The sequence below is a fragment of the Erigeron canadensis genome, chromosome 9 (assembly GCF_010389155.1).
Source record: "Erigeron canadensis isolate Cc75 chromosome 9, C_canadensis_v1, whole genome shotgun sequence".
In the NCBI taxonomy this organism is placed as follows: domain Eukaryota; kingdom Viridiplantae; phylum Streptophyta; class Magnoliopsida; order Asterales; family Asteraceae; genus Erigeron; species Erigeron canadensis.
In genome coordinates, this window is record NC_057769.1 from 25,248,668 (window position 1) to 25,262,121 (window position 13,454).

Below are 13,454 nucleotides of genomic sequence, written 5' to 3' on the forward strand. Positions count from 1 at the left end.
TAGATGTCAAAAGGATAATTAACTAAGATGAATACAAATAACATAAATTAAATAAGGGGCATATATGAAAATGTCGTTTTATTCATTACATTGCATTGAATTCAAAGTTGAAAAAGTTGGGCGAAGCAATCAGCAACAGCATAAAACATATATGAAAAATAACCAAAGTTCATGAAATTGTGATCGCGAATACATACACCTAAGTGATAGTGTTTGATCAGATGAGACACTAACAAATTTTGAAGCTATCTGCATTGAGGGGATCCATCTTCTTACTGTTCTGCACCAATATTTGTACGGCCTTCCTCCTGCCCTTCAGCAATTCTAAACTATTTTTTTTCATCGGATCTATCTTTTCCATATTCTGCACGAATGCTTGAACAGGACCCCTGCCTTGTAGCAGTTTTATTCTGCCATTTTCCACAAGATATATCTCCACATTATAAAAATCCTTCCACAGATAAGATATTTCTTCATTGCATACAACCACAAGTCTGTGAGATATCTCTTGTATAGATGTTGGCAGTTTAATAATTCTTGTACAACCTTCCATATAAATAGTACGTAGACCACCTAGCTTTCCCATCTGTTTTGGCAACTCACTCAACCTTAAACAATAAGAAATATCTATGATGCTTAATTTTTCAAGTCTTGTTAATGATTCAGGCAACTCTTTCAGTTTCTTACAAGAACGAAGACTCAGCGTTTCCAAACTAGTCAACTTGATTAAGTCTTCGTGAACCCAACACAACTCCTTGCAATTTGTTATGCTCAACTTCTGAAGATGGACACTGCTACACATTAAACCTGGATATTCCACTAGGTCTTGGCAATAATCTATCTCGATTTTATCCAGTCTCGGCAAGAATTTCAAGTTGTTGCTGCTGACATTTTCAAAAGCACTGCCTATTTTGCATTCTATGAATGATAATTGCTGCAAGTTCACCAAAGATAAAAAGGATGTGCCTATGGAGGGTATTGTAACATGTTCAAACCTAATTCTTTTTAGATTGGATAAATGGCTGAGATGGTTTAAATTCACAATGACAGTCGGTTGTGAACCATTGTTTTTAAAATGTAAAACTTCCAATTTTGGCATTTCCTTCAAGAAGGGGGGTAAGGAGTAGGTCGGTGACATGAAATTCAAAATCATAACTTTAGCAAATGGGGCCTTCATGTTCCACCATTTTGAAGAGAACCACTCTCCTGCATAAAATGTTTTCCTATTTAATCACCAGCACCTTATATATTCTCTTCATCAGCTTCAAAACAAAAGATATAGCTGAAAAATTATAGAAGAGAGGCAAAACCTGTGAAGATTGACAATACGAGGGCTTGCATAGGCTTTTTAGCTTGTCTAATAGATACAGGCAGGTCTTCTCCATGTGCATGTATAATCAACCTTTTTCTCTCTGCAACTGGTACTTCTGCTTTGCTACTCAAACGAATAGCAAGCTCTCTCAGCAGATCGTGTTGTGTAACAAATTGCTGGTCACAATAGTTGACCACTGCACCCGATTCACTCCTAGGACTAAACAAACAATTTGGGGATTAGGTTTGTAACAGATCATATTTAAGGTAAGCTAGTGTAAATTCTTAAGTTTGTCAAAACAAATCATTAGTTTAAAGCTGATATGGATGTTCTAGAGGAAGTGGAAGTACCCAATAGAGGTAAGATTTCTGAAAGAAAGACCAACGAGTTTTTTAAGGGTATCACATCCCTCTTCATCATGGTTGTATAGATGCACCCACATATCTTGGAGTGCTCTAGCAGAAATCCGTTGATCTTCTGGGAATAACCCAAAGTCCAAGTAGCATTCCTTCAGTTCATCATCCATGTTCTGATAGCTTAATTCTAGATAGATATGTACTTTATTATTCAGATCTAGAACCCTCATATCAAGAGACATTGTTTTTAGCACATATCTCCACCATAACTCATCCCTCCCTTTTAAGAAACCGCCAACCACTAAAAGGGTGAGTGGATGTTTCTTACAACATTCCACCATCTACAAAGTAGGTTTTGAAACATGTTAGTCCTCAAGCTAAACATAAAGCACCTAAAAGAAAAATAGATTCTATATTCTATTAAGCCCATGACATTTTCATAACACGTATACAGCTTTGACACATTTGATGAAAACCCCCCAAAGAAGTACTCATACTTCATAACTATAGCATATACTGAGTTAATCGTTTAAACTTCTCATTTCCCGTTAGATGAGATTCCCTCGAGTAAGCTACTTCTCGCTCTACTATATATGTGATTTTAGAGAATATGATGGTTGTCACCCTTTAAAGCACTAAAGCTACTAAGCTATTATTCCTTGGTTAGTAAACTTTTAAGGAATACAACATTTGGTTACCTGATTCACAAGATTCCCATCAATAGTAGCTTTTGGAGTCTTCTTGCTTTCAGTAAGTACCGAACGGTAGAAGAGAGTCTTGGCATCTGCATCGCTTAAAGGGTCAAGGTGAAATACGTCATATTTCAAAAAGGCTGTCCTTGATGTTACAAGAATTTTACATCCTTTGTTACTAAATGTAAAGTTATCGAGAAACGAATCAGACCACACATCATCTAATACTAGAAGCATCGGAGTTGAGACTTTCACACGCATAAAGTTCCTCAACTTATACTTTGCATCTTCATTGCTTTGAAATGATACTGGTTGACCGAAGGAATTTGGATTAAAAAGATCATTGACAATTACCATCAGGTTGGGTGCTTTTGAAACTGTCACGAAGAAGATATTCGCCCCAAATTTCGCTGTGCAGGAGTAACATACATGAGTATTAAACAAGCAAAACCAATTAATACTATCTCATATGTAGAGTATGATGGAGAATATTACCTCGAATTTCAGAATCATGGCATAACATGGTTACTAAAGTAGTCTTACCACATCCACCACCAGCGACAACAACAACAATAGATCTATAGATGGAAGCATCATTACCATTTCTAGGAGATACAGCATCAATGTCTTCAATGTCAGAAAGAATCTTCACCTTCAGATTTTTTAATGGTTCATCAAATACCACGATGCTTTTAGGAAGGACAGGAACTCGCCAACCCAACTTTCCCCTTTCACTTAATTCATATCTTTCTATTTCTTTCCTCACATCAGAAGACAAAGCATCTAGTCTTTGCTTAACATCACTCACTTCTGCAAGTATCTGCTTGATGTCCTGCATCCAATCTGCTTGAACTTCGACTTGAAAGAAACGTCTCAGCTTGTCATTGACATCTTTTAGCTTCAATGAAACTGTGAACTTCTTGATGAAATTCCCCCTGATTTTTAAGCATTTGCAGACAAGTTTTTGAGCATCCTGTATGTCATTTAAGAACATTTTCGACTGTTGCTCTGTACGATTCAGTTTCTGATTCCCCTTTATGGCATCCTCAACTATTGGAATTATTCTCTCTAAAGTATGTTGGAGTTGCGCCAATTCAGCTTTAAAATTGGCAGTTGTTCGTACCACATAGAGTACGATGTCAGATAGTATGAATATTGACTCGGAAAGTAGGAGGTCTGAAATGTCAAAGAATTACAGAAACGTTAGAAAAATAGAATAAACCCATGGTGTAAACATACCGGATAATATTTATATTATTATTATTATTATTATTTTAACTATAAGTTGTTCATAATTTTACTTTTACTTAATATAACTATTACTATCTGAGAGCCATCTATATGAAAATGGTTGAATGTGATCTCCTTTAGAGACATTATTAGCTATCGGGGTCGTTATAAGTTATCCATGTGTATCTGTTTTTGCTATCTAATCATATGTTAAGTACAAATGTACAATATAATGACTAGGTAAATCTTACCTTTTGTTGTAGCTAAATTAACACGGGGTATAAATCTAGTTAAGATTTTACTCCTCAATGCGAATTCACATGATAAAATAATCAGAGAATGCCACATCAGACTAAACTTTCAATGTCAATTCTAAAAGATTACCACATTATCCCTAATCAAGAAACCAACTAAAAAACCAATACACTCTTGGATCGAAGGAGAGCTTCTATCAACATAGGGTTTATTTTGTTCGGCAAATTGACGGATTAGTGTCATGAATTTTACCTTGAATTTCAGAAGCATTGCTTGGCATGGCCACCGAAGTAGAATTCCCACATCCAGCAGCAGCAACAGCATCAAACATAGCCGAGCTAGCATCTGAACTGCCACTGCTATACATTGAAGTGGCGTCATCATGATCATCAGTAGCAGCAGCAGCAGTGGAAGCATCATCAAGAAGGCTGGGAACTCGCGAACCCGCGTTTCTGCTTTCACATCCCAGTTGTTTTCTTATGGTAGAAATCAACAGAGAACTACTACAGAAAGAGATGAGAGGCCGAAATGGTGTTAGCAATGGTGGAATGAGTTTATCCCCCTTTCAGGTGAGCATACCGATTCCAACATTTTTTTTAAAAAAAAAGTCAGGAGACAATCATGTCTCCCTACTGCATTACACAGATTAGGATGCCATAAATCAGGTTTCGGGTTTTATATATATATATGTAAAATATCCAGGAACTTGTTACCTGCCCTGCTCCGAGGGGACTTTTGCCGAGGAAGTAGCTGGCTTTAACCAGGAGAAGAGGCCACGCAACAAACGCTTGAACACTCTTGGCGTTTTTTCGGCTGTTGGCGTTGATACATCATCATAATCATCCAGACGCTTGCGTTTTCCAAGTGCTTCTTTCTTGAAGAGTAGAGATTTTTCAGTTGTGAGGGTTTCCTGAAAAGAAGAGGCAGGGAGTTAGGGGTGTGTGTGTGTGTGTTTTTGTATGTATATAGAAGAAGATCAGGAAAAAAAAAAAAGAAGAAGAAGATGATCTTACAGACTGAGTCGTGGTATGAGATGAGGTGCGGTCGGGAGCCTGAAATGCTTTGCGGGTCCGTCCATCCGCGATTGCTTCCAGCTCTTTTAAAGCGGTTTCCCACAAAGGCAAGGGTTTGCCAAACAGGGTAGAGCCCAAGACCTCGAGGGCTAAGGGGCGGCCTTCACAATGTTGTACAAGCCTTTGTGAGAGTTCCAAGTGGTCGTGGAAAGGAAGATCTTGTGAAAAGGCGTGCAGAGAGAAGAGGCGAAGAGATTCGTGAAAATCCAAGGGTTTGATCCTGAAGCATGTATGGCTGAGATGATCTAGCAGTCCCTCGGAGCGTGTGGTTACGATGATCTTACTTCCTCTGGGAAATAGGTCGGGCCGTGGCACCAAGGCATCGAGCTGATCAGGCAGCAGTAGATCGTCAAGAACAACGAGGACCCTTTTAGGGCGTAGGGGATCCTGATCCATGCCGCCCTTGTGGATGTCTGCAAGGAGCTGGGTTCGGGCAGAATCTAGTTGAGAAGATAGTCTTATATTTGGGAGAAAGCTGGTAGCATCGAAATGTGAGAGATTGATGTTGTAAGCAACTTGGGCAAGAGCGGTCTTGCCGATGCCTCCCATGCCAGAAATGACTCCGAGCCTAGCATCAGTAGAAGCATCTTTTAACCAGATGTCAACATCTCGGAGTCGAGATTGGATGCCTACAGAGTAGGAAGGGACGTTCAAGGGGGTGGTGGTTGGGTTGGATAAGGCGACAACATCTTTGACGATTGTCTGGATGAATACAGCTTCAGACCTATGATTAGACGAACACAAAACAGCAGGTCCTAAATATGAGGCATGTGTATACATATATTAGCATAATAATAAGAATGGCGTGGAAGAAATGAACCCATCCCTAAAACACTTTTTTTTCAATAGGAAAAAAAATAAAAATGAAAATTGGGGGAAAAATAAAACAAGAAACAAAGGGTTACCCAGGTTGCAATTGGTACTTAGAAGAAGACGCAGAAGAAAGCTGGTTCAACCAAAAGTCGTCCTTAGTCTTCTGGTGCGTTTGACGGTACCTACCGATCACCTGCTGTGGACTCACATCATAATCATAGATTGGAAAAACCACCGCCCCGTTTGAATTGGAATTAGAATGTTTCGATTTCATAATCTCGGTAAGCTCATCGAGACACCACGAAGAGCCAGCTGCATAGATTTTGGTGAACACAATAATAGCAACTAGAGATTCTTTGATTGCTTTTTCAAATACTGATGTTGATGACGATTCTTTTTCATCCGCTGATTCTTCGTTGATGGCTGTTCCAACTGCCAGATCCTGGTCGTAGAAGGTTTTGAATCCGGTATTGGACAAAGCGGCGTAGAGGTGATCTGTAAATGTTTTTCTGCGACTAGTGTCTTCCCCTCGAAAACTCAGGAAAACATCATAACTCTTCTTCAATTGGCTTCCCATGGATTGAAAAGGAGGAAAAAAAAAAAAAATCCCCAAAATATAGAATAGTAAAGATAGCCAACACTGGCACACACACTTGGATAGTTGGATCTCACCTTCAATGAAATTGCTGGTGGACTCGTATTTATTTTTGCTTATATCATTACTCGGATTGTAGGGCCATATACTAGAACTATTATATTAACTTTTATTTTCATCTCTATTTCTATTTTAAATTTTTAGTAATGCATTGTAGGGTCAAAACTTTTTGCTACAATACCATTTTTGTCCTTTTTATTTTCGAATTTCTTGCTCTATTTATTTTTCCATGTATATTTTTTATTATAAAATTTTGGATTCTTATTTCGCATTTAGGTTCCGTCTAACCCATACCATTTTCACCTTTTCCTTTCACACCTTCATATCAACATCATATCACTTCTTTCTCATTTTTCATATTTTAAAAAACACTTCTACTAAAACTATATGTTTAACATTTCACGGCTTATCATGTTTTCTCCATTTTAAAATTGTGGTAGCTTTCTCCATAAAATTCAATAAGAAAAAAACATTGTCAACGCTAGAAGTGAGAAAACGTAAACAAAACTCACACACACGAGAAAGTGTTTCACACTTTTTGTTTTAGTCTGTCCTTTTTGTTTTTTTTTTTTTTTTTTAGATTTTGTTTCTTTGTAATATTTTGGTTTATTTGTGCAAATTTTTAAAAAGTTTTTTTCTTTGTGACATTTGTATTTATTTTTGTCATTTATTTTAATTTTGCACAAGCTATTCATTTAACCCTCTTTTTTTTTTTTTGATCGCTTTTATCCCTTTTTTCTATAAATATTTTCGGACTTTAGCTTTTAATTTAGTTGATCTTTTTGTTTCTTTTGTTTTACGTATTTTCTAATGATTTTAACATTATGCTTTACAAATTTGAAAGATTGTCGTATCTTCTAGGGCAGAGGGGGACAAATAAGGGTTGTAACTAGACAACGATGGATCTTTTACACCATCCCATCCTAGGTTGAAAGAATACTTGACCCTAATCACCTAATGCAAAAGAATAATATTCATTAGAAATAGTGAAAGGAATAACAAAACTCCATGGATCTACAGTCGATCGAGTTAACTCAGCCATTTCCTCGGTCGCCTTCTGAAAGTCTGCTTCATTCTTACTGCTTCGATCATCCCCACCTTTTTGCAAATTGAAGCGAATTGGGTCTTGATTGCACCTTGAAAATGAGCTAAAAATGGACTTTCGCGTGAATCTGAAACATTGGGACAACAAGCGGGCGAGCGTCCAACCAATACCATATTTTTTATTATAAAATTTTGGATTCTTATTTCGCATTTAGGTTCCATCCAACCCATACCATTTTCACCTTTTCCTTTCACACATTCATACCATTTTGACTCGAATGCTCTTATTGACCACTGTTTTTTTGCCACATATTTTGAAATGAACCAAAATTGTTATTTGAATAATTAGAATTGAAATTAGAATTATCGGGGTTTATTTGGAATAAGCCTCGTTAATAGCCTCCTTGGTATTGGTTCTGAACAAATTGACTTCCTCGACAGCCAATTCGGAATCCTTAGTATAGCCCTCGCCACCGTAGTTGTTGCACCTGTGTACAATCACTTTGAGGTCCTTGTATACAATCCCTAACCTATTTTCAAAAACAGTAAAACGGTTATAATTTCAACAACCATTTCACAGCTTATCATGTTTTCTCTAGTTTTCTCTTGAAAAAACTCAGGTTGCTTTTTCCATAAAATGCAATGAGAGAAAAGCATAGTCAACGTTAGAAGTGAGAAAACGTAAAAAAAAAAAAAAAAAATTAACACACACACACACGAGAAAGTGTTTCACACTTTTCGTTTTAGTTTATCCTTTTGGTTTCATTTTTGGTTTTTTTTAAAGAAATTTTGTTTCTTTGTAATATTTTGGTTTATTTGTGCAAATTTTTAAAAAGGTTTTTTCTTTGTGACATTTTGATGTGCAGATTGTTTTAGTCTTTAAATTTATATAATGTTGTACAAGTAACTATCTTAAAACTTATAGATGCAGATTTGTGTGACAATAACAACATAGATTTGATTATCGTTTATGTTTTAGGAACTATGTTTGTAATCATTTAAATAAGAACTTTTGTTGGTATTTAATGATTACGTTTGAACTTCAATATTATATCTATTTATGTTTTGTATAGTGTTTAGTGTGTTATATATTGTTTTGCAGGTACACGGACGTAGAACCAAGGTTATAAGTGTCTTAGTATACTTAAACAGTGGTTGAACGTTATGTGCGGGCGAAATAAAGTATCCAAGAAGACGCACCTCGTGCTAACGTCATCAGCATGTTATAATGTCTTCGTGCTGATGTCAGCACGAGGACAAGCTTGTCTTGGTAGATCGGGCCTTAATCACTTCGTGTGAAGCCCAGGTATACACGAACATAAACCCTAGTAGTATAAATACAACACTAATTCACGAAAATTAGTAATGAACTTTTGACGAATTTACGAATTAAGTTGATTTGTTGTTCGTGTGTTCTCCTACACGAATTACTACTTCGTGTGTGACCTTAGGTTGGTTAATTGTTCATTAATCGACGGAAGGCAATAGCAATCTAGTTATCTCAAGAGGATTCCGCACTCTTGACATAACGAATCGCGTCTTACTACGATCCATGCAACCATAGGACCTTACAAAACTAAAGCACACTAACGGGTAGAGAACCCGGTCTATGTAGTATAGTCTAGTGATAAGCTATAGGATCGTTCGCAGGCACGCGTTGCGTCACCTAATCTAGTAATATGTGTAATTTTAGCGGTTGTGGGGTTGTCACGATTTTCTATTATACTAATGCAATAAAAATAAATAAAATAGCCGCAACCGCTTATTCAGCGAGAAGCTAGGTCTGAAAGTATTGAAGAAAAGCTAACATTAATTAAATTAAAATACTTGTTTGGCATGTCCGATCTCATGGTACGACCAAATACTATCCTACTGGTTTGCTAGTCTGTTGGAAACTTCATCACGGCTCAGATTCTCGTTGGATTCACTTCACCTAGTTATTGCTGTCGCTAGACTCACACTACCCTATAAACAAATTCTCTCTAGATTCATTGTTTAAGCATTGATGACCTAAAGTTTGTGTTACTAATTCATCTTTTAATTACCCAGCTTTTAATCCATGGCCAGATATAATTCTCTCCGGTGACCACAATGCTCATTTCCAAGTCAAAGGATCGCGTCTGACATTGTTAAGCATCATGTTCAATTCATCCTAATTACTATGGTTCTAGATCTCTCGGTTACAAGTGAATAACTTTTACTTCTAGTTATAGATCGACTAGTCATTTTCTGTCCTAGCATATTAGTTTTAGTGTATGATCATAGACAACCATCAGAATTAAATTAATATGCTCATATATAAAACCAATAGCAATATGAACTACTAATAAACATGGATCGACGATAAATAGTAAACACACTCCAACAGAATCTAAACAAACACAGTAAAACAATAAGCGTCTACATGATCACATTGATACAAATAAGTATTCAGCCTACTAGCCTAGCATTATTAAAGGAATAACAAAGTCTGTGAAGATAATAGACATTGTTCAAATAAAAGAGAAGTAAAATTATAAAGCTAGATCTAGACCGAGTATGAAGATCGGAAGGTGTTAGAAGCTCCAAAACCTTATGGAAATCTGCAAAGTCGACCTAGGGTTGTTTCTTGGCGGCTAGGGATGCTGAATTGGCTCTCTCTTAGGGTTTAAGGTTAGTTCGACTTAAATAGGTTTTTAAGTCGGTTTTTGTTATGGGCCGACAAACGGCGCTGGTGGGCTTTCCAATGGCGTTGGTTCTGGGCTTCATAGGGCCAACGACACTAGTGGCTTGGCCAGCGGCACTGCCTTGTGGCCAGCGGCGTTGGTGGCTGCTGTACATTCTTTTGTATCTTCGTTTGACTCCCAAATCACTTTCTTGTGTCTTGTAACTTCATAGGCTTCCTTCTTAAGTTACTTGATGTCATTTACCTTCTCTCGCATCTTCCATCAACCTGCATAAACATACAATTCATTAAGTACCAATAGTTCTGGAATAATAATTCATTGAAACGAAGTCTTTCAATAGGTTTTTAATCACAAAACGGACGCTCATCACATTTGAATTTATTTTGTCTTTTATTTTAGTTTTGCACAAACTATTTTTTTAAACCCTCTTTTTTGTTTTGATCACTTTTACCCCCTTTTTTATAAATATTTTCGTACTTTGACTTTTCATTTAGTTGATCTTTTTGTTTCTTTTGTTTTATGTATTTTTTATTTTTTTTCCCTAACATTATGCTTTACAAATTTGATAGTATGAAGGTAAACACATTTATGATTCTCTGTTTGTGGTATTGTCTTTAAACAAGAAAAACAAGCAAATACGGTTATCACAGCCCCACAACACGGGGATTCGGAACTACATAGTTTTCATTAATCTACATTATTTAAAAAAGCATTAGATATAAAAAATATGACAAGTATGTAAAAAGCTTATGTGGCAATTAAATAAGATGCATATAAGCCAAAATTTATCCTCTTTTAATATATTGAGAGATTTATAAACCAAGTTTGATTATTTATTTCTTTTTTAAAAAAAATAATACTCAAACTCAAGAATATATCAATCATAGAAGTAATTGATATTAATTTTACAGATATGAAGAAAAAAAACTCCAAAAGTGATAGTTCGTATTTGATGTCAACAACTTGTTATAGTTGAATTTTCTTTTGAAAATTTAATATATTTATATAAAAAAAATTAATATATAGACAGATTTATATTAACCGAGTTCAATAACTTTCTTTTAAAGTATAATATTTAAATTTAAGGATATATTAATCATAGAGGTAATTGTTATTAATAATACAGTTGTGAAGGAGAAAGACTCCGATAGTGATGTATGTGATGTCAACAACTTGTTTTAGTTTGAATTTTATTTTGAAAATTTAATTTTTTATAAGAAAACTAATAACATGTATAGAAAAATTTCTATACTTCTCACTGACTGGTATTAATTATTAAAAGATAATACTTTTGAAATGCACACTAATAATAGTCTAAACATTTTTTATATACGAAAATACATTTGATAAATCTTAATAAATTTTACTCTACGTACTACACCCATTGCAAAAGCTCCATATTGTATTGCTCCAACCGAGATGCAAGGAATGATGTAACACCCGTGAGTCGACCGCGAAAGATTTTAGTCAAATTAAAATTTTAAACTTGAAAATACGACCTCGTATTCGTGTAACGACCCCGTAATTGTGTATCGACCACGTATTTTAAATTCGGCATCGTATTATGTCTTGGCCTCGTATTTCTGGTGTAGCCTCGTATTTATGTCTGGCATTGCATTTACGAATCTGGCATCGTATTTTTGTGTTAGCAAGTAAACATCTCTATTTTACCCTACATATGAATACTTCTTATTCTGCTCAAAACCCCCATTCCATCAACTTAGCCTCCAACAAAAAACACACACAAACCCTTACTACCTCCCTTTTGCTACCCCAAATTTCTACCTCACTTTACAAACCCTCTTTTACTACCTCACCATTACTACCCCATTTTACATCAAGTTTTATAAAAATTAAACCTTATTTTGTTTAAATTTAGCTTTAACAACAGTGTTTTTGTGTACTAAACATCTCTACAAACTCATATTTTACATATTTAAGGTATAAAATCAAAACCCACTTAATGCTCTTCTTTTTGGTATTTTTGGTTTTTCTTATAATACACGCACCACACACGCCAAGTATCAAACTTTTTACGTCCAAAACGTTTAGAATCATATATTACAACTTTTGTCAAATTTTCGTGTGATTTCGTTAACAAAATATTGAGATATAGGAATTTTTGTACACTTTTTATAAACCTTGTTCAAATGGGTTTTTGTGTTTAAGTCCGTTTTTCGAGTTTCCGACTTTAGTATTGTTTTCCCATCATATTAGGCAGTCTAAAAGTACAATCTGATGTTAAAAACACCTTTCAGATCTAAATAAACGATTAGGGTTTTCTAGAATGAATTTTTGGGAAGAACAACTCAGTTTACGACCCCGTCGATTTGCGATCTCGTATTTCTAGTTTGCGACCTCGTATTTCAAATGTGACCTCGTATTTCAAATGTGACCTTGTATTTCAAATGTGACCTCGTATTTCCATTTGCGATCTCGTATTTCAAATGTGACCTCGTATTTCATTTGTGACCTCGTATTTCTAAATAAGACCCTACATTTACTAGCCTCTCAAATTTAGCTTCTTAAATCTAGCCTCTTAATTTTAGTTTTGTCTTTTAGTGAAATGAGACCTCAAATTCATTTTAAGACCTCAAGATCAATTTAAGACCTCGAATTCCAATCGAGACCTCGGATTTCGATTACTACCTCGATTTAGTCAACGTTAGTCGGTTTAGTCAACTTTGGTCAACTTTAGTCGGTTTAGTCAACTTTGGTCAAACTCGTAAAATCTAGTCAAAGTCAAACTAGTACGCTTTTGGAAAACTTGGTCAACACTTGGCGACACGTTATGAACACGTTTACCTATATTGAATGAATACTTAATTGTGATAACTTGTAACAGATTGACTGCGTACCGGTTACTTGCTTTCTGATATCTTTTGTAGCTTGATCTTGTTGCTGGTAGTCAGGTAAGTTTCGTAGCCCCTCTTTTTATATGTTTTGGGGTGGAAGGATACTCGTGCCTTTGTGTCTATCATTTATGGCTATTTAATTGTACTGTATGATGTGCACTGTGATACTTGATACTTGACACTTGACACTTGATACTTATGTTGGAGTTTGAGATGCTTGATATTTTATACTTATGGTGGAGTTGGAGGCACCAGATACTAGATACTTGACACTTGATACTTGATACTATGTTGGAGTTTGATATGCTTGATACTATTACAATTTTTGTCAAATTTTCGTGTGATTTCGTTAACAAAATATTGAGATATAGGAATTTTTGTACACTTTTTATAAACCTTGTTCAAATGGGTTTTTGTGTTTAAGTCCGTTTTTCGAGTTTCCGACTTTAGTATTGTTTTTCGATCATATTAGGCAGTCTAAAAGTACAATCTGATGTTAAAAA

The 13,454-nt window shown here is 35.6% G+C and overlaps 1 protein-coding gene across 3 annotated transcripts; it reads right to left on the bottom strand.

The window, feature by feature from the left end:
- Positions 1–63: 63 nt before the first annotated feature.
- On the bottom strand, positions 64–6,341 carry LOC122581250 (probable disease resistance protein At5g66900). 3 transcript variants are annotated; one of them, XM_043753435.1, is made up of 10 exons: positions 5,824–6,341; positions 4,859–5,642; positions 4,559–4,755; positions 4,098–4,348; positions 2,856–3,536; positions 2,572–2,770; positions 2,367–2,460; positions 1,663–2,009; positions 1,311–1,531; positions 64–1,206 (listed from the first exon to the last, which is right to left on the bottom strand). In XM_043753435.1, exons 1-10 carry the CDS (start codon positions 6,306–6,308, stop codon positions 230–232), a joined length of 4,236 nt encoding a protein of 1,411 aa, XP_043609370.1. In that variant the 5' UTR covers positions 6,309–6,341; the 3' UTR covers positions 64–229. The 3 variants fall into 3 exon arrangements, with proteins under 3 accessions (XP_043609370.1, XP_043609369.1, XP_043609368.1); XM_043753434.1 differs by having other exon boundaries at positions 2,367–2,770; positions 4,098–4,345; XM_043753433.1 differs by having other exon boundaries at positions 2,367–2,770.
- Positions 6,342–13,454: the final 7,113 nt, after the last annotated feature.

Bases quoted from the DNA above. Each gene is read 5' to 3' on its own strand.
- LOC122581250 (XM_043753433.1), bottom strand. From the start codon at position 6,308: ATGGGAAGCCAATTGAAGAAGAGTTATGATGTTTTCCTGAGTTTTCGA. The intron at 4,756-4,858 runs GTAAGATCATCT...TCTTCTTTTCAG, and splicing joins CTCATACCACGACTCAGTCT to GAAACCCTCACAACTGAAAA. The intron at 2,010-2,366 runs GTAACCAAATGT...CCTACTTTGTAG, and splicing joins ATGGGAATCTTGTGAATCAG to ATGGTGGAATGTTGTAAGAA.